General features: G+C 43.6%; 1 protein-coding gene across 2 annotated transcripts in view; it reads left to right on the plus strand.

Annotated features, from left to right (window-relative positions):
• The window catches only part of med13a (mediator complex subunit 13a), a 73,081-nt gene that overhangs the window by 37,568 nt on the left and 16,832 nt on the right, over positions 1-18,681 (plus strand). For both annotated transcript variants that reach the window (XM_023418249.2, XM_087177109.1), the window contains 9 exons: positions 1,961-2,106; positions 7,950-8,150; positions 8,275-8,469; positions 8,618-8,780; positions 9,734-9,844; positions 12,036-12,791; positions 14,387-14,603; positions 17,910-17,940; positions 18,386-18,507. In XM_023418249.2, coding sequence (XP_023274017.1) covers positions 1,961-2,106; positions 7,950-8,150; positions 8,275-8,469; positions 8,618-8,780; positions 9,734-9,844; positions 12,036-12,791; positions 14,387-14,603; positions 17,910-17,940; positions 18,386-18,507 — 1,942 coding nt within the window. The remainder of the gene's footprint in view (positions 1-1,960; positions 2,107-7,949; positions 8,151-8,274; positions 8,470-8,617; positions 8,781-9,733; positions 9,845-12,035; positions 12,792-14,386; positions 14,604-17,909; positions 17,941-18,385; positions 18,508-18,681) is intronic.

Raw genomic sequence — 18,681 nt, forward strand, 5'->3', positions numbered from 1 at the left:
TGTGGTGGCCTCATCTGAATGAATGAGGGAACTGAACTTTTTCACACAGTGCTAATATCATCTGTGTACAGCCTCACAAATCAAGCAGGTCTCTTTCAGTGTTAGTCTTTCTAGTGCAAAGTTTCCCTTTTTTGCGTTCCCTTCTTGTGCAGCTCAGCAAGGAAGCACTGCACAAATACACAGAGGGGACTTTATACTAAAACAGACCATATTTGGAAGATACTCTACTTGAGTTCCGTAGCTCAGAGCCCTGATGACTATAGAAAGAAGGGCTGCTTTTTCTGTCAGGATGCCCAGTAACTCAGACTGCTGAGGCTTTACGTTTTCTCAGATGAACTTTAGGAACACTGAACAAGGACTGCTGAGTTTGTCCCACCATCACTTACATTGTAGTCATGTTAAGGAGGGGTGGTTGCACTGCTACTATTGAGAAGAGGAATAATTACAGGGTCAAATAACTCTGTCAGCGTTGTATTGAACTTGTCCTTGAATTTAATGACAATCACAGTCAAATATGTAAACACTAAAACATGGATATTTTGGTAGAACTGCTGAGGATATCAAAGTCTCTCTCTTGCTTTGACTCACCTTCATTAGCCCACTTGCCGCCAGCTATAGAAAATGAATATCATACATTTATAGCCGTTCACTAACGAGCACCACCTCATCTTTGGAGAAAAAAAGGAGTCTAAGATTAATGTCAAGCTCTGGGGGGCTTAGGGCATCTCTCCACTACGTAGGTGGTATTATCGTATTGAAGTGCACTCTCTCTCGCCCCATCTCTCTATCTGCCATGCTCTCCCTCTCTGCTCCTTTTCTTTAATCCTCTGCAGAGTAGGTGTGCCAGAGAGAGAGAGAGAGAGAGAGAGAGAGAGAGAGAGAGAGAGAGAGAGAGAGACGGGGAGAGCAGACTGATATTTGCTTAACCAAATCCTCAGAGGACGCAACCCTCTTTGATCCACTTCTAAATTCACCCCTTCATTTGGTCATCCGTCACTTGCGCTGTCTCCTGCTCTCTCTGCATTTGTGTGCCTTTGTGTGTGTGTGTGTGTGTGTGTGTGTGTGCGTGCGTGCGTGCGTGCGTGCGTGCGTGCGTGCGTGCGTGTTTGTGGGTGTTTATGTTGGATGAGACAAGGCAAGGGTGAAACAGAGAGGAAAGCCCACAAACAATGGTCTGCATTTTGCTCTGCCCCTCTCTCCTTCCATCTGCCTCGTCCTTCCTTTCCATTTCTTCTTCCGACTTGTCACTTTTGTTGTGTGCTGCTGAGGTCAGACTGGCACAGGCAGGCGTTGTTGTAAGCAGAAGAGCTTGTGGCTTGCCCCTTTGTTTTACACATGGCACTATCCACACTAGATAGGCAGAAGCACAGCAGGACTTGCACCTACAAAGCACCTGTGAGCACTGCTGTGTTGACGTATTTCCATCTTGAACTCTGCACACACTGTTGAAGTTTATGAACTCAAATTTCCCACCCATATGTGTTACTTATTTAAGGGATTACCTGTGTGCTTAATATCACAGTGGAGGGATGCAGCAGACAGGCCAATAAAGCATCTTTGTGTGACCAGAGGGTGCACAGATTAGTAGCTTCTTCTTTTTACTGCCTTGTATCTATCTCTGGCTTCATCTTTCCTATCGAGCCTCTGTCATGTTGACGCAGAATATGAGTGAGAGAAGAGATTCCACTGTAGCCTTTGACAAAAAAAGACACAGGTTTTTCTAATCATATTTTCTCTCTCTGCCTCTCCTCTCCCTGTCAGCTGTTCCTTTTCTTTCTCTGTGAACAGGAACATGAACTAGACTATCTGATTTGCCCCCCCCCCCAGCAGTCGCTTCTGCACCTCACACTCTATTGGAGTTATTCATTGCGAGCTGTGCTTCTTTTCAAAGGTGCATATTAAAGTAGTGTGATCCCAAATGACTCATCTTGCTCTTTTCTTCCTCTCTTCCTCCACGCAGCGAGCACCTATCCTGCGCATTTACCTTCTTCTTGCATGGTGATAGCAACGTGTGCACCAGTGTGGAGATCAACCAGCACCAGCCCGTCTACCATCTGACGGAGGAGCACCTCACTCTGGCTCAGCAGGCGTCCAGCCCCTTCCAAGGTGGGTCTCCGTAAACACTTGGCATCTTTGAACTGGTATAAGTACAGACCTGCTCAAGAACCAGCATGTTACACAACAACAGTAAACACTACATCCTAAATTATGCAGCCCAGTTTGGGCCAGTTAAAAATACATACACCATGTGTAACCTGTTCAGTTCAGTGCTGGTGTACATAAAAAATTTGTTCAGTAGCTCAGTAGCTGGATAAACGGATAAACAGCATTATCTTGTAACGTGTCACTTTGATTTGACCCCTGAGTGGAGTCCCACTCGCAGTTCTGGTGACGACTTATCATAACCCGCAAGTTTTGTTCAAAATTGAGCAATGATATCTGAAATGTTGCATGTGACAGATGAACAAACAGCCCATTACACTGAGCCTTATTTTGTGTGGAGAAATGAGTTCTGGTGTTTTGCTTCTTGTTTTCTCTTTTAACTTTTTTTGCTTCAAGGCTGCCTTGGAATTCTTCATTCCAAAACAAAAGGACATAATCAGCTGACACAATCCAGCACAAGCCCTCTAATATTTGCATGTTTTTACACATGCCTGTGCGCTCAGGCGCCCAGACCAAAGGGACTGGTATGTTGTTTTTGCTATTTTTTTCTGAGATGTACGGTCAGCGGAGGAGAATCTTCATATCCTGCAGCTTAATGGAAATACATTATATTGTAAAGAGCAAAATGTTTATTTCCTCCGGCAAAACAGTTCCTTGTAATGAATGAAAGTGCACCAAACTGAATGAAATGACAAAGTCTCACCTAGAATTGTGGCAACAGTTTTAATGGCGGCAGCGTAAAACTTAAAATGTAATTTGCAAAGTGAGATCAAAGCTGTAAAAGTTGCCTTGTATAAGTTATCCCTTCAAAATGCATCATTGAATCATTATGTGGTCCAATATCTGCTGTTGACAGAAAAAAAAAAAAAAAAGGGTTGAAAAAATAGTCAGCCAACAACTGCACCATGCATCACTGGGCTGACGAAAGGAGCTAATGTTTTTTTTGGTTCTATTTATGAAAGAAAAGCCAAAGAAACAACTGTACTAACAGATATTGAAAGATAATTTTCTTACAGTGGATGTGCTCTAGCTATTACTTCTTTCAGAAGCCCATATAATCATGATTGATCTCATCTAAAGAATCTAAACATTCATCGTGGCCTTTTTTGTTCCTGCATAAGATTAGTCTGAGAAAAGGCTTTAATACAGGTTAATATACGGAATACAGGTTAATCATCAGAATTCAAAGATGCCATTGAGCTCATAGTAATTTTACATAGTTGAGCAAAGCACACAGCCTGTCAGCCGAAGGAGGTGAGGGGGTGTATACTAGAGTAAATAAAGGAAATGTGTATTTTTTTTATATCTTCCTGTATTATTAAATGCTAAAAGCTCAGTATAGATGTATGAGTGGGAATATCTGAATGAAATATATGAGGAAGCGTTGTGTGTGCTGTGATGGGTGCTGTTGCCAAGATAATGCATACTATACAATCCTGTCAGGCTGTCTTTCATTACAGATTGGCTTGCAGCCAGTTTAAAATAAAAGCCTCTGTAGTCCCTTTAAATTACAGTGTAGCGCAGTTATAAAAATCTGTGGACCTAATGATATTCCATCATTGGCTCTAAATTCATTACCCCACCCCAAGACGCACGCGCTGTAATCCCAAAACCATTGTTAGCTTGCATCTCCTCTCCCACAGAGATGTTAATGTAATGACTGTAATACACATTTTGACTCAGTTTGTTTGGGGAGGGAAATAGTTTGCTCTCTGAATAACATTATTAGATTGAAGTCATTTTAAATAAGTATAACTAAATATTACACATCAGTTGGTATTTGTATGAAAAGTGAGGCGTGGACTAGTCATTAGACAAGTGTACTTTACCTCCAGTGATCATTCCCTTTCAAGTAGACTGTCACGTAAATGGACCTTTTCTTTAACTTATCAACAAACATTCCTTCTGACTTGAGAGGAAACACACATTTTAAAGGCTCCCACTGTCTCACTCACATGCACATGCACACACACGCCTACATACAAGCACATTGATAATGGACCCGTCTGTCTAATTTGTTAAAGAGAACAACACATACCTGTTTTGTTTGCATATAAAGTGGAGAAGTGTGATCCGATCACAAGTGGTCACTCGAGACGGATGTTAGATTCCGGGTGTGAACTGATGGACTTAAAGGCTGACCACTTGTGATCAGATCACTGAAGACGCATGTTAATGCCAGGTCTGAACAGGGCCTTAGATAGATGTCATTCAACCCTCCCCTCTCCATACGCCTCCTCCGGAGTAATAACAGTGATCACTTCCTCCCTTCACCACAGTAATTCCTGTGAAGCAGACCCCTTTACTCTCTCTGCAGCTCTCCTGAAGGGAGGTGATAATGTCCCGTCTAGTTAAAGACCGGCGGCTTTGATATAAATACAAATATTGGTGTATGGATTCCTAAAAGGGTATTGATGGGTTTTGCTTGTCATTTAGGATGATCATACTCCTCTCCAGTCACCAACTACTAGACAGTTATTAATAACTCATTCTATAGGTCTGTGAATGCCTGTGTTTACGAGGTTATATACCGATCTATTGTCCTAGTCATGTAGTTAATATCAGGTTCCACGCAGACACACAAACCTCCTCTTTGCCTGTTATGAGAAGTCCCTGCTATAGTTAAATTTCTTGCGTACAAAATGTTGTGGTTTGTGTCGATATTGAACTATTAAAATTAGATTAATTCTCACGTTGATGGGGGCGACTGAAAACACCACCAGGCGCCCCTGGAGGGACTGCACCCCATGTTGAGAATATAGATTTAAGTAAGTGAATGTGTATGTATTTTATGATCTGCACTTAGTTTTGTCTGTGCACAGGTGTGTGTTTTCACCGTCACAGCCGATCTCTCTCCTGCCCCCCCCCCAACCCCCACCTCTGCCAAGCTTGGTTTACTGTGCGGCAGAGCGCTCCGGCAGGCAGACCTCTCCAGGATGTGACCTCATAAAAGGGCGCAGAGTGAATGTAATGAACTCTCAGCCCATTACACTGATCTGAGCACATTTGACATGTCTTCAGGGAGTCGGAGAGAGACTCACAGGCAGAGAGAGGGAGGCAGAAGGGATGGAGGGAGAGGAGGGGGCGGTGCGGTGGGGTGGGGTGGTGATGGGGAAAACGGTAAACCATTTCCATAATTGTGCTGAATTTGATCTCTCTTCCACAACTGGCCCCAGGTCTTAGGAGTGTGTATGCAGCAAGAAACGCAGAAATGAAAGGGAAAAGGACTGGGGTTAAATTTAATTAAGGTTAATATGATCGGCCATAGCTGGATGTTGTTGTGTGCTGCAACATAAACAACCTTTTGTTCTTCCCTTTGTTGCTGACGTAGTATGTTCTGTAGGTTAAGGTGAAATGTTTTGCCGACGGGCACTCAGGACTCTTTGTGTCTAGCAACATGTTTAATGCTTTAGCTTCAAAAATGCTGTAGTATGAAAGTGTTTTGAATGCCACTCAGGTTGCTTTGACTGTTAAGAATATTATCTCTCTGGGTGCCAAACTTTGCCTGGTAATGCTCAACAGTGCTACTTCCCTACTGTGCTACTTATCTTCCACCACCACCTGCCAGCCACATGCTTAAAATATCCACAAGTGTTGGATCTATATATTAGATTTTTCTTCCAAAGTAATATCCAGTAATTTCCAAAAATGTCTAGTTTCAATGTGTAATTCTTAAGATTTCAAATCTGGTTGATTTGGTGACACCTGTAGTTACCATGTTAACAGTAGGTGCGGTTTAATCCTACAGAAAAACACTCCTGAACAGCTGCATTGTCAGAAATACAATAGCAGTGTACAGTAAAGTTGGTCACCTTGCAGATAAGGTGGAGGTGTGCAGCCAGTCACCTGCAGCTGCTCCTCTCTGTCCCATTGCTCCTTCACAAAAATCAAACACGATGAAAAAAAAATTCTTGTTCTGTTAATGCATGATTAATATGGTCAGTGCGGTATGCGGTGTCAAATGCGCTGTGTTTCCTTATGCCTGCCTCAGTAAAAGTGCTTTGTCAGTCAAATGCTTTTTATGTCAAGCAGAAGCAGTAAAAAATATTTGGTTTGTATTATCAGTGACTTAATACAGCTCTGACACGGTGTGAAGAGAGTAAACAGTCAGGCTGATATCAGTGAAGTGAAACTGCACCAGGTTGTTTCCTGTGAATCCCTTAGGTAGGCAATCTGAGTCCTGCGGAGGAACGGTGAGCTGTGCTACTAATAAAAACAAATCAAAGAATTTGTTTTGATTTTGTTTTATATCTTAAGGATTATAACTTTACGTGTTGGAAGATTTGGAAGGTGAAGGTCACCACCTACAGGGTGTTTTTTCATAAAACACCACAGTCCCTGCGGCCTCTCTCCTGAAACACTGCTAATGCATCTCGTCTTCCTTTTCCCACCATTTTCTTTCTGTTGTCTCCCCCCATTTTCCCATCCTGGAAGCTGTTCTATGGTCCAGCCCCAGGATCAATACTTGGAGACAGAGGCCATCCACTGTAGTAATGGCATACTAGAAAAGCAGAGCAGAGAGGGACATTAACAAATGCTCACTCACACACCCACCCACCCAGCCAGTCTGATCGTAGAACCAATTTTACCCCCTCTACACATTCAAATGGATGATAGAAAGAAAGAGAATGGAAGCATAACAGGCTGACAGGCTGCATGTCAGCTTGTCATGTGTATATGTGTATATATATATGTGTGTATATATATATATATATATATGTGTGTGTGTGTGTGTGTGTGTGTGTGTGTTTGTGTGTGTGTGTCAGGTTGATATACATATAGTTTCTGTGCTCATATGTATGCATTATGCATGTTAGTTTATAGTAGTATTTGCATTCCCTGATGGAAGTAGGTCTGTTCTATAAGCAGACTGATTGGCTCACTGTGTGACTCCCATATGTCTGTGCAGTCAAATGTGTTTGCCGAGGAATGGCCCTTTTTTATAAGCCTCTGTTTATGGGCTCTGAGAGGCCACTGCTTGCCAATAATTGGCGTCTGGATTGCTCTGTAAGTATTTGGTGATTCAGCCGGGACCAGCTGAGTCCAGCGGTGCTCTGGAAAGGTCAGAACGCTGCTGATTCGGCCAGAGATGGTAGAATGAAAGGGAACAGAAAGCATATGGGAGAAGTAAGAAGGGAAAGATGATTCCAGATAAGTAGAATTAGATTATTGCAAGAGTGAAAATAAGAAGATAGAGATGTTGAGCAGAGGGAATGAAGAAAAGTATGAATTGAAGGACAAAGGCTAGGAGAAGGGCATAGGGAAGGACAGATGATGGAAAGGAATAACGGCAGGATAGGAGGAAGAGTATGAGAGGAGGGGTTGGGATAGGATTGAAAAAAGGAAGGAAAAAGGTAAAGGTAGGGAACAGAGGTCTGGGGAGACGAGAGGAAAGGAAAGAAGGAAAACTATTGAATGAAAGGTTAAAGAAGTAGGAGAATACTAATGGAGGAGGATGGGAATTGAGTAGAATTGTGGAACCAATATTAGAAGATTTTAAAAGGAGGAAGAGTAAGGATGTAGAAAATGGATAAACATGTACTGAAACATAATAAATAAGAAAAGCTAGAACCATTAAAATAAGTTGGGCAAAACATGGAAGTTATGAGGATATACAGAAGGGAATGGAGGGAAGTGGACTGAAGTGAAGGAAAGAAAACGGGTTGAAGATTTGTGTTGACAGAATGATACAAGCTTGATCTTGTCACTGCTCCTCTGTTCAGAGTAGAAGACATGCTTATGCTGACTAACATTGTTTTCCTCTCCTCTCCTCTCCCTCTCACCAGTGATCCTGAGTCCTTTCGGCCTGAACGGGACACTGACCGGCCAGTCGTTCAAGATGTCAGACCCACCCACTCAGAAGCTGATCGAGGAATGGAACCAGTTCTATCCCATCGGCCCCAGCGCTAAGGAAGGTGTGTCGGAGGACAAGGTGGAGGACATGGACTGGGAAGATGACTCTCTGGCCTCCGTGGAAGTCCTCGTCGGTCAGTTTTATAAAAATATTTATCATGAAGCTTTATCTCCATGAGATAAAGTGATGAAAATGTGCAGTGGAATGCCTTGGTTTAACCTGTTTGGTTCCTGTTCATCCTGCCTGTGTGTGTACAGGTGGTGTGCGGATGGTGTACCCAGCCTGCCTGGTGCTGGTGCCCCAGTCAGACATCCCTGTTGTGGCCCCTGTGGGGTCCTCCCACTGCACTGCCGTCTACTCGGGTGGCCACCAAGTGCCTGCTTCCCAGCGAGAGCCCGCCATTTCTTTGGTGACCCTCACCCCTCCCACGTCACCTGAGGAGGCGCAGACAGGTGATAAACACAGTGTCAATTTAAAACACAGGAGAATAAAGCTTTCACTTAGGTCTTAAGGTCAAGACTTTCTCTGGAAATGATTTGTATCATTAAGTTGGTCATTTTTTGTCAGATGTTCTGTTAACCATGTTCCTTCCCTCTCCAGTGGACTCTCACTCGGCCCAGAAGTGGGTTAAGATGCCTTCATCGTCTGATGTATTCAGCGTGGACAGAACAAGTCACCATGGAGGCAAGATTCCTCGCCGGCTAGCCAGTCAGGCGGTGGAGCGCGTCTGGCAAGAGTGCAATATCAACCGAGCCCAGAACAAGTAAGTCTGTTATTAGTCGCTTTCACACATGCACTGCAACCCAGAGACAGACATTACCTGGAGGAGCTGAATATGGTTCATCACTTTAAATTCTCCTAGAATAAATGCAAATCTCAGACTAGAATCTCTCTCTCTCTCTCTCTCACTCACTCACTCACTCACTCACTCACTCACTCACTCACACAAACACATTGACCACGCACCCGTCTCTCCTGTTATACTCAGCTTGGCCATAGGAAGTCTTGCTGCATAGCCAATAGCTTTTACAGTCCTTATCTGTTTCTTTAATGGCCCTCTCTGTATGCCTGTCATTCAGGGTGCACGATGAAAGCGTGTTGCCTGTATGTGCCGGTACTGGACTCTCACAAAACACTACATTAGGTTGAGCCTGAGCCGACCCCCCTTCTCCACCGCCACAAATAGAATCAAATTCTATTGGAAACACTGACACCTGTGTCAAACCATTTTCCATTATGTTTTATTAGTCATGAAGAAAGCATAAAAAGATCCTTTAAAGACCACAGTTGGAAATAATGATCACAAGTAATTAAAGTAAGAGTTGGCTTGCTGTATTGTCCCTTGGTCTTTTGTTTTATTCAACATCAGTGAATCTGACACATTGGGAGCACCCCGGGATCTGTTGCCCCTTGACCAAGCATAGGATGTCGGCTGTACTTAGCTGTTGGCTTGTCAGCCAAAATATTATTGCTCCAAGCAAGGCTATGAAATCGGCCTCAGCACAAAGGTTTTACCAATCACCATGATATACCAAAGAAACATGAGACAAGGCAGTACACTTTTGAGGATTAGTGTTTCAAAAATTATACAAAAAAAGAGGATGGGTTTCTTCACATGAGTAACACTGCATGAAAAAGAGCTGAGGAAGTGGCTGGACTCTGGTCAAAATTCACCCTCAGAGAAATTGTGTTTGAAAGTGTTGTTTTCCTCCCCAGGCGAAAGTTCTCAGCTGCAACCAATGGTACCTGTGAGGAGGAGCTGACTGAGAAAGTGGGAGCCTGGGATTTTGTGGAGCCTTCACAGAGGTCATACTGCAGCTGTTCGAGGTCTGTCACTTTCAATGTGGATATACAGTATGTGCAGCTATTGCTCCTGTATGTGCGCTCAAAGACATCTCAAAGAGGTTAAACAGAGTCTACGGAGCTTTGAATACAGGCACAGCGGGCCATGGTCAGCAAAATATCTGCAAGTTATATCCATGTCTAGACTTTGACAAGAATATTATTCCTCATATTTTTCAATTTATCACTATTTTGTGAAAGTGACAGTCGAGCCGGGGCTGAAACCTCTGCTGGACTGAGTGTTTCTGTAAGTCAGACATATTTATTCCCACACTGATGGGAATAATTGGAAGGAGAAAGAATAGATTAACCTCTGATAAAGAGCCTAAGGGATGCTGTGGTGGTGTTGCATGCTCCTGATGTTGACAAATGAGCTCAGAACATGTGGAATGAGTTGATATGTTTGTGCTTAGATGTGGGACATTATATTTTCATGCTGGCGTCTGTGATTCTGTAGACAAATTCCGAACATAAATCAAGAACAGTGCATAGTAGAAACTTCACGGGTACCCCATAGGGAGTAGATGATCTGATTAAATTTTAGTGTGCCTTGCTGCATAAACGTGCATATTAATGAGGTAAAACTGAACTTTTGTGAAACTTCTATTGGCATTCCTGATGACAAACTGCTAGCACTGTGAGCGTACGTGTTCTTCAGTCATATCATGGAGGGACGTCCAAATGCCTGTTTTATCTACTAGGACAGAAAGGCCCAGTTACAGTTGATGCATATTGTCAGTAGGGACCTAGACCGGGAAAGGCTACAGTGAGCATGAACCATCTCTGAATTGTAATGCAAGCACTCGCACAGAATACACTAATACACTCATCACAGGCATATATTTTGTCGTCTGACACCTTGATGTTGATAATAATACTTTGTGTTTGCTCTGCATGCTTATACATGATTGTATAGTGTGCAGTAGTGTGTCTTTTTTGTAAATTGAGCCTCATGAAAGATTGGATTTTAGTTGTGTATTTTCTTTTTTTTATCACATTTTCACTTTTATTGTCTATTTCATCACATTATCACACTTAGTTTAATGACATTCTTAGGAGCCCCATTCTTTAATTAAACAGCAAATCAGCTGTCTCCCTTTATCCTTCAGTCTTCAGCTCATCATCCATCTCGACCAACCACAGTTACAACCAGCTGCTTTACTCGCATGTAAGCAGTAAAGATCACATGTAAACAAGATCTTGTGCCACTCACTGCAGACTGCAAAGTCCAGTCAGAGAGCTAGATGTGTGGATGCTTGACAGCCTCCTCAGTGGCAGTCTGAACCAACTGAACTCATTGATTGATTGGAAGAAAATTCAGGAGTCTGGGCATATCCCATGAGGGGAATCCTTTGCACCAGGATTTTTTTCCACCTAGGGAGAGGAGAGCTGACTTGGACAGCAGATGAGAGCAAAGTGGATTGGGCCAGTCAGCTGGAGCGTGTTAATTTGTTGGAAGCCAGCCAGCACTTTGGCGACACAGAAATGGGAAGCTCTATGCGTTGCCAGTTTTAATGGCCATTAGCTTTGTTTAGTAGATGCGAGCTTTCCATGCGTCTGCTTATCTTTACATCGAATAGTCAGGACACGTGTATTCCCCAGCCATTAAAGAGGCACAGTTTCCTCGACAACACCCTAATTTGTAACCACAACAGTTGGCTGAGTGGTGAACTGACAATGGAGAGGCTCAAGAAACAATGATGCTGGTCTGAGAGACTCTGATGCATGTCTACATCGGTGTAGGAAATGAATGAATTTTCATAGTGTAGAGGGAGAAGGCGAGCGAAGCTGTCGATAGTCAGCAGGTAGTCAGCAGGGCTTATATTTTGTTACTGTCTTCATCACCTTTTAAAAAGTAAATGTATAGGTTCTTGAGAAGATGCATTTTTTTCATTTCATGAGTTTGAATGACTAATTAATGAAATTGTAAATGTACAAAAGCATTTCTTTTTTGGGTGTTTCAGTCTTACACTTATGGAACTTAATTGTTTGTGTTTCTTGCTTATTGATTTGAGGGAGATTTTACATAAGCTGCACAGGCTCTCTGTGTGCCATGAAAATGAAAAATCCTCTGTCATATTTTGACAGATTATTTTTGTCTCTGCTGCCATTTTGTTCAGTGGCGTTAGTGTAACATGGCCTCACTGTATTTCCCCGTTTGTCTTCTCCCCTGCAGATACAAATCAGTGAAGCAGCGAACAGGCAGCACCCCGGGCCAAGCTCAGTCAGCAGGCCAGCCCTCCCAGCCTCCTACCAAGCACAAAGCTGGAGGAGAGAAGCCAGAGAAAGGTGACAAGCAGCAGAAAAGACCGCAGACACCCTTCCATCATCGAAGCCTGACCAGCGACGAGGCCACAATAGAGACAGAGACAACTGCAGGTCAAAGGTTGACAATGAGGGGCCAGGAAGGAGGAAGATTCCCTAGTATTCGCTCTGCGGATGTGTCTGCCATCCAAAAAGCCCCCCAGCTCCACAGTGGGGCGGTTAACGCTGGGCCATCAGAACAGGCCAACTCCCCCCAACCCCCACCACTTAGCCCCCACCCCTGCGAGCGCGGCGAGGAGTCGGGCGAGGGCATGAAGAACCCTTCAACCCCCAACAGCCAACACTTTTACCAGCCACCCCCAGAGCCCTGCCTGGTTGGGGTAAAGGGTGGCGGCGAGGAGCTCGGCGGACCAGAGGGTCTGAATCAGCACTTCCACTCCCATCACTCCCACCCACATCCTGGAGTCTCGGTGTACTCCGAGCCTCCTGAGCCCACTGTGTATGTGGGTGCAGCAGTCAACCTGGAGGAAGACAGCTCCCACGCTCCATGGCGGTTATTCAACCTACCCCGCAGGAAAGAAGCCGAGCTGGCCACACCGCTATTGCCAGGGGACAAGCTAAGGGACGAGGCCTCTGCGTCACAGGACAACCTGGTGTCAGTCACAGAGTGAGTGACACCTGCCAATTAATAATCACTGTTTGATGCTCTCTTTGTACAGACAGGTGACACATGAAGGGTCACTGAATGGTTTGATGAATATGAAAATGATTACAGTGCAGTCCAAAATTCTGAGACCACTTTTACATATACACACACACACACACACACACACACACACACACACACACAGACACACACACAGACACACACACACACACACACACACACACACGAGGCCATAAAGGCTGCAGCCATTCGTAGACTAAGCTGTTAGGCATCCAAGCCCTCCCACCTTTTCCCCCTGTTACAGAGTGGCCCTGGGCTGCTTTGGAGCACTTTCAATAGTCCAGAAAAAATTGTTTTGAAAGAGTAATGATACAAAACCCACCTTCTCCCTCTTTCTCATTCTCTCTCTCTCTCTCTCTCTGATCCCTCACCTCACTCCACCTCTCTCATCCCTCAGCTTCAGAATGTTCGGTATAGTGCTTAACTGCACACAGCATGTTAATCTCTTGCTATGTGCCCTTTTGACATCATACATCTCCAATGTGCAGGGCCAGCACTACTCATTGATTCCTACACACAAACACGCACATCGGAGCTAGGAGAGGAAGAGTAATGGAGGGGGTTAGATAAAGATAAACCTCTGCTATTGTAGTAGAGTTGAAGCTGATAGAAATACTTTCTGCTGGCTCTCAGTGTGGCAGGCACTGGAGAGAGAGAGGAAGCTGGTAGACAGGAAGAGGAACACAGGAGGACAGCGTTAAGGGGCTTGTCCAGTGTGAAGGCAGGCATGGTGACCAGCAGGACGTAGGGTGGCTGTAGTGGGAATTATCAGCGAGGTTATGCAATCCCAAGGGGCCAGCCACTTGTATGGACTATTCTAGTGAGCTGTAATCCTCCCAGCCACAGCTCTGAATGGCGGCTAATCTCTGGCCCAGGTCACTGCACACCATCACCTCACATCAGAGCTGGACAGGCATGACGAGAGGACACAAGTACAGAGAAACATAGGAGACGGTGAAGGGGAGGGGATAACACATAAGTTGGGTCAGTCCCTCCTCTTCTGCTGTGCAGCCAGTAGTCGTCTTCTTTCCCTCTCTCCCTCCCCTGTTCTGTCTTTACATATGAGGAACAAGTAGGCCATGAGAGACTCTGATGAGCCATGTCACAGCAACGGTTGATAAATGTGTCTGTCTGTAAGTGTTTGAGCAGTCAGTGCTACAGTCACCATGTTTCCATAAATCTGCCAGAGAGGTGATTGTCTGACAACAAACATGATGCATCAGTTCTGTTGCATGACAGCTGTCAGAGTCGTTTGCAGTCGCTCGCTGCCACTTCTGTTACTGTGGATAACGATGCTAGTAACACTGACATATGATATCAGGCAGCACCAGGTCAAAACAGAGCAGTTTAGGAAATGTTCCAAAAATTCAAATGCAACTCCTTATTAAATCCTTACTGTATAATGGCCCTTAATTAAAATAAAGGGATGAATAGCTGGTATGTATTGTTTGTGAATTTTAAAAAATCTCTGATGGTCATGTAACGCCAACCCAGACCACCGCCATCCTCACACCAAAGCATTGTTCTCTCCCCAGGGTCATGTCTACATCAAAATGGCCACTAAAGGTGTCAGAAGAACGCGTCCAGATGTATCGAGCCAGGAGAAACCAGTACTTATCTGCTGCCATAACTGACGGAGATCACGAGCCGGAGGTGGACCCCTACGCCTTCGAGGAAGGCGACGTCAAATTCACATTCTCCAACAAGAAGGATAAGGCAGGCGGGGAGCGCGAGCCAGGGAAGAAACATAAGGTAAGGCAAGCCAAGTCGAGAAGTGAGAATTTTTCTTAGCTGGAATACAATTTGTCCAGGACCTGTAGTGTTTAACAGATGTATTTTACCTTTTTGTTGAAATGGTCTGAACCCTCTGACTTTTTGCACATTGTTGCTACGGCCAAGTGCATCAGATAGATGCCCGATAAAATGTTATCTTTTGTCCTACATGTGCATTATTAACAAATGGTATGGTATACATATAAATAGAAAACGGGTTGTTCCACCTATAGGCTACACTTTAAATGTTCATACTTCAGTCAGATGTTTTCCTCTGGTCTTAACAAAATATAATTTTTACAGTTGAGATGAAAACTCAGATACACCAGTTAAGGGCAGATAATCTCATTAGAGATTTAAGATTTGTGATGCATTTTAGATTAATCACCTGGTAAATGATTAATCTGATTGTAATTATAATAAAAATTAATTGACAATAATCTCGTATTATGTTGGGATATTTTATACAGTTGCCAGTTGGTTTGGTTTTTTTTATTCATCCACACAAATAAAACATTACATTGTATATATGTTTTTTTATGACGTGGATGTAAAGGTGAGGTATGTAACCCATATAGGACTTATGTGAAAACCTCACATCATCATATTAAATGACATGCATGGCTGATCATGTCATCAGGGTATACTTGGCATAAGTTTTTTAAAGTTCTTTTTTTTTTTTTTTTTTTTTTTACAGAAAGCCTGTGTTATATAAACTGGATGTGTGGAGTTAGAAAGTAATATGCATTTAAGAGGCAGGAAGGGTTTAATGGGAGATATTATCCAGTTTCATTATGGGAACTGTAGGATCCAGTGTTTTTGGAGCTTAACCCACACTAGGGACTAAAAGTTGGGATGTGTCAGCCTGTGCTGCTTTAATGTCGACCTTTCTTTTTATTTTTAATCTGTCTCTCACAAGTCCTCAAACTTTATGGAAGGAAAATACTAAAAGGCTGGAGTTCATTGTGATAAGTTGACATGAAAAATAGTGCACGCTGAACTTTTATCAGCTTTGTAAAGTCCCCTGCTCTGCTGAAGAATGAGCCATGCACAGTGCCTTTTCCAAGTTGCCTGCTTTCAGTCCAGTTTGCAGCCACACCCCATTGAATTGAATGTAATTCAAAAAGAGCAGTGACAGTTTGAAAAATGCTTAGTGGTGTGACTGCTTTCTTAAAGGCAGCATAGAGAGCAACCACTTAATCCATGCCTTCCTCACTAGTTGCCCAAGGTAAAAACAGAACAAGAGGGCTGATTTTTAAGATCATGGAGCAGGCAAGCTAGAAAATAGGCCATCAGCATCCTCAGCAATACTGCACTAAAAATAACGGTGTGACCGCTTTCTGTATGCATCCGCTTTTACTGCCCAAGTTTAAATGAACAGGAAGCCATCCATGAATCCCTATTGTTAGTTGAGCCCAGAGGAACACCAAATAGTTAGCCTGTCCAATTTCCTTTAGTTGTTACAGTATATTTTCCTATTTGATCTGTCCTCTCCCTCCTTCCCCTTCTCACTGTATTCCTCTGCTCTGTGTGTGCCTCTGGGGTTGTTGGCTCCACTTCCAGACAAGGGCCACCTGTTAGCTGTGGATCGCCCCTAGCATGGAAAGGGAGATTCGATGTCTGTGTGTTTGTGTGTTCGTGTCCAGGTCTGTGTGTTTGCAGCAGGCTTCAAGGAGCCCTGAGTCTTAACCACAGCAACACACCTGGTTCACTGAACCATTAAGCTTAAAAAGCGCACTCAAATATTTTCCCTCTCTCTTGTCTGCTGAAGACCCTGCTACACGCCCCCGGTCTGTGCTGGAATATAAGGGTGAAGGCTGCCCTCAGAGGAGTGAAGAGTCCCCAAAGAGCAGTCTGTGCAATGGAGACCTACCACTGTCCGTCTGCTTTATGTGCTGAATGTGTATCTACCACACACTTTTGGGAGAATCTTTGTGATTCTTTGTAGCTGCAAGAAACTTAACCTCCTACCTGCCTAATAGGGAAGAGAGAATTTCCTCTTGATAGATTAATTTGTCTATCAAGATTAAAGATTTAGATTCCAGTAATTAGTCTTAACTGTTTTAACTTTTTTTGGAGTGGACTTGGAGCTTGACAAGCTGTTAAAACATCTTGGTTATTTATGGCTCATTAGACTGTTAAACAGAGCACCGGTGGCTGTGATAGACCTAATATGGAACGTACGTGAGCGTCTCCAATCATCAGACTGTGAAAATCTTCAGACTGGAGAGACATTTTGCTACTGGCCATGTGACACGTGTGCTGTAATGGACAAGCATCTAATCACCAATACCATTGCACAGAGGTGGTGCACCTATATCAGTGCCTTCTGAATTAAGTATAAGATGCATGCATGGAAAAAGCCTCCGACAAATGAGCAAAGCAAGTGAGGTGGGGGAAAGAGGTGATGGGATGTTGTGACGTAGGCAGCCTTGGAGTCGAACAAGCTTTTGCAATATGTAAAGACTCCGCACCTAAACACTTTCCCAGCCAAGGCCAGGTTATTGATAAGGGGTTAAGGCATCATTACCACCTATAGATTGTGGCCTTGGTGCGGATGTTGTAGTCTGCCGTACATTGGTCCTTTAAGGGAGACAGATTAAAGCCCACGTTACTCAGAGAAAAGCCCTGGAGCGTAATAAAATCAATGGGTAAGACATAACATTCCTGTTCCCCAGCTAGAGCTGCTCAGCACACAGTGTACACACAGCCCGTCATAAGAGCGCACACACACACACACACACACACACAAGGCCAGCCCTCTCAGATATTGATGTCTGGGTGGGAACCTAAGAGGCCATTCCTTGGATCATGATTTCACTGTGATCCACACCGGAAATCTCATTTGCCACAGCAGAGGGAAACGCTGCCTTTTCAGTTATATTTCCGTCCAATTCTCTTTTATTATACTTTATTTATTTATTTGTTTGTTTGTTTGTTTGTTTGTTTTGCATTGATTGGAGAAAGTTTGTGTATGTCCATATTTTGTTTGTGATTTATCCAAACTCGGGCCTAGTCAAGTTTATTTATGTAGCTCTAGTTCTTAATCATGGTTACAAGCTTAAAGAGCTCCACCCACCCACATCTTAACACAGCCCTCATTAAGAACTTGGAAAGGCTTCATCAACACATGATTTTGTTTTTATAAACAGTTTATGTCTGGGTTTTACATTGTGAACATTGTTTGGTTAAATATTCACTGTGTGATATATCTTTCTGGTTGCATGTGTACGTGTGGCTGTTTGTTCCTTTGTCTGACCTTCTCATCTTTCTTCATCCTCACAGGGTGAAGATGGAGGAACAGGTCCCTCAGATGGTAAGGAGTCTCTTTACTTCCTAACAACGCCTTTTGGTTTTTTCTGACTTGGCTGCTGTTACACAAACACACATAATCGTACTTACACTTTCAGAAAATCTAGACAGTGAAGACAAAGGGTACACGTCGCATCCGATCTGAAGAAGCAGCATACTAAATAAAACTTCAGTCTTTCCAGTATGTCAATAGAAACTACATTCATTCTTAGTTATTTCAAATTTCGATCTCATATAACAGATTTATCATAACACATTCGTTTCATAATTTAATTTTAGAAGAAAATCTTTTTTCCTGGCTTGATTGAATAGAGAGTGAACCATCATAGCTCAAAGCAACATTCTTGCCTTTGGTTGACCTCTCAAGCACCTAGAATCTGCTTGTTGACATTTACAGTTGGTCGCCTGAAATTTTCATGTTAACATTAGTGATGTATGTGTGTGTACAGATGCTCAGCGGGCAGCTGCTCACAACCGCATGGCTTCCACCAGCCTGATCCACGAGACCGACCTGGTGGTGTCCATCAACGACCTGGATAACCTCTTCAACTCGGACGAGGATGATCTGGCGGTTAGTAGAGATGTTGGCTCACGCTGCTGTCAGTATTTCGTTACACACAAAGTGTGTGTGTGTGTGTGTGTGTGTGTGTGTGTGTGTGTGTGTGTGTGTTTGCGAGCGTGCGTACGTGTGCTCTACCCTGGCATTCATGTGCCAGCGCAATGACATCAGCTGAGAACTCTCAAT

The sequence above is a fragment of the Seriola lalandi genome, unplaced genomic scaffold, assembly GCF_002814215.2.
Source record: "Seriola lalandi dorsalis isolate HSWRI2012SDOR001 ecotype SW California unplaced genomic scaffold, Sedor1 jcf7180002054581, whole genome shotgun sequence".
Classification (NCBI taxonomy): Eukaryota; Metazoa; Chordata; class Actinopteri; order Carangiformes; family Carangidae; genus Seriola; species Seriola lalandi.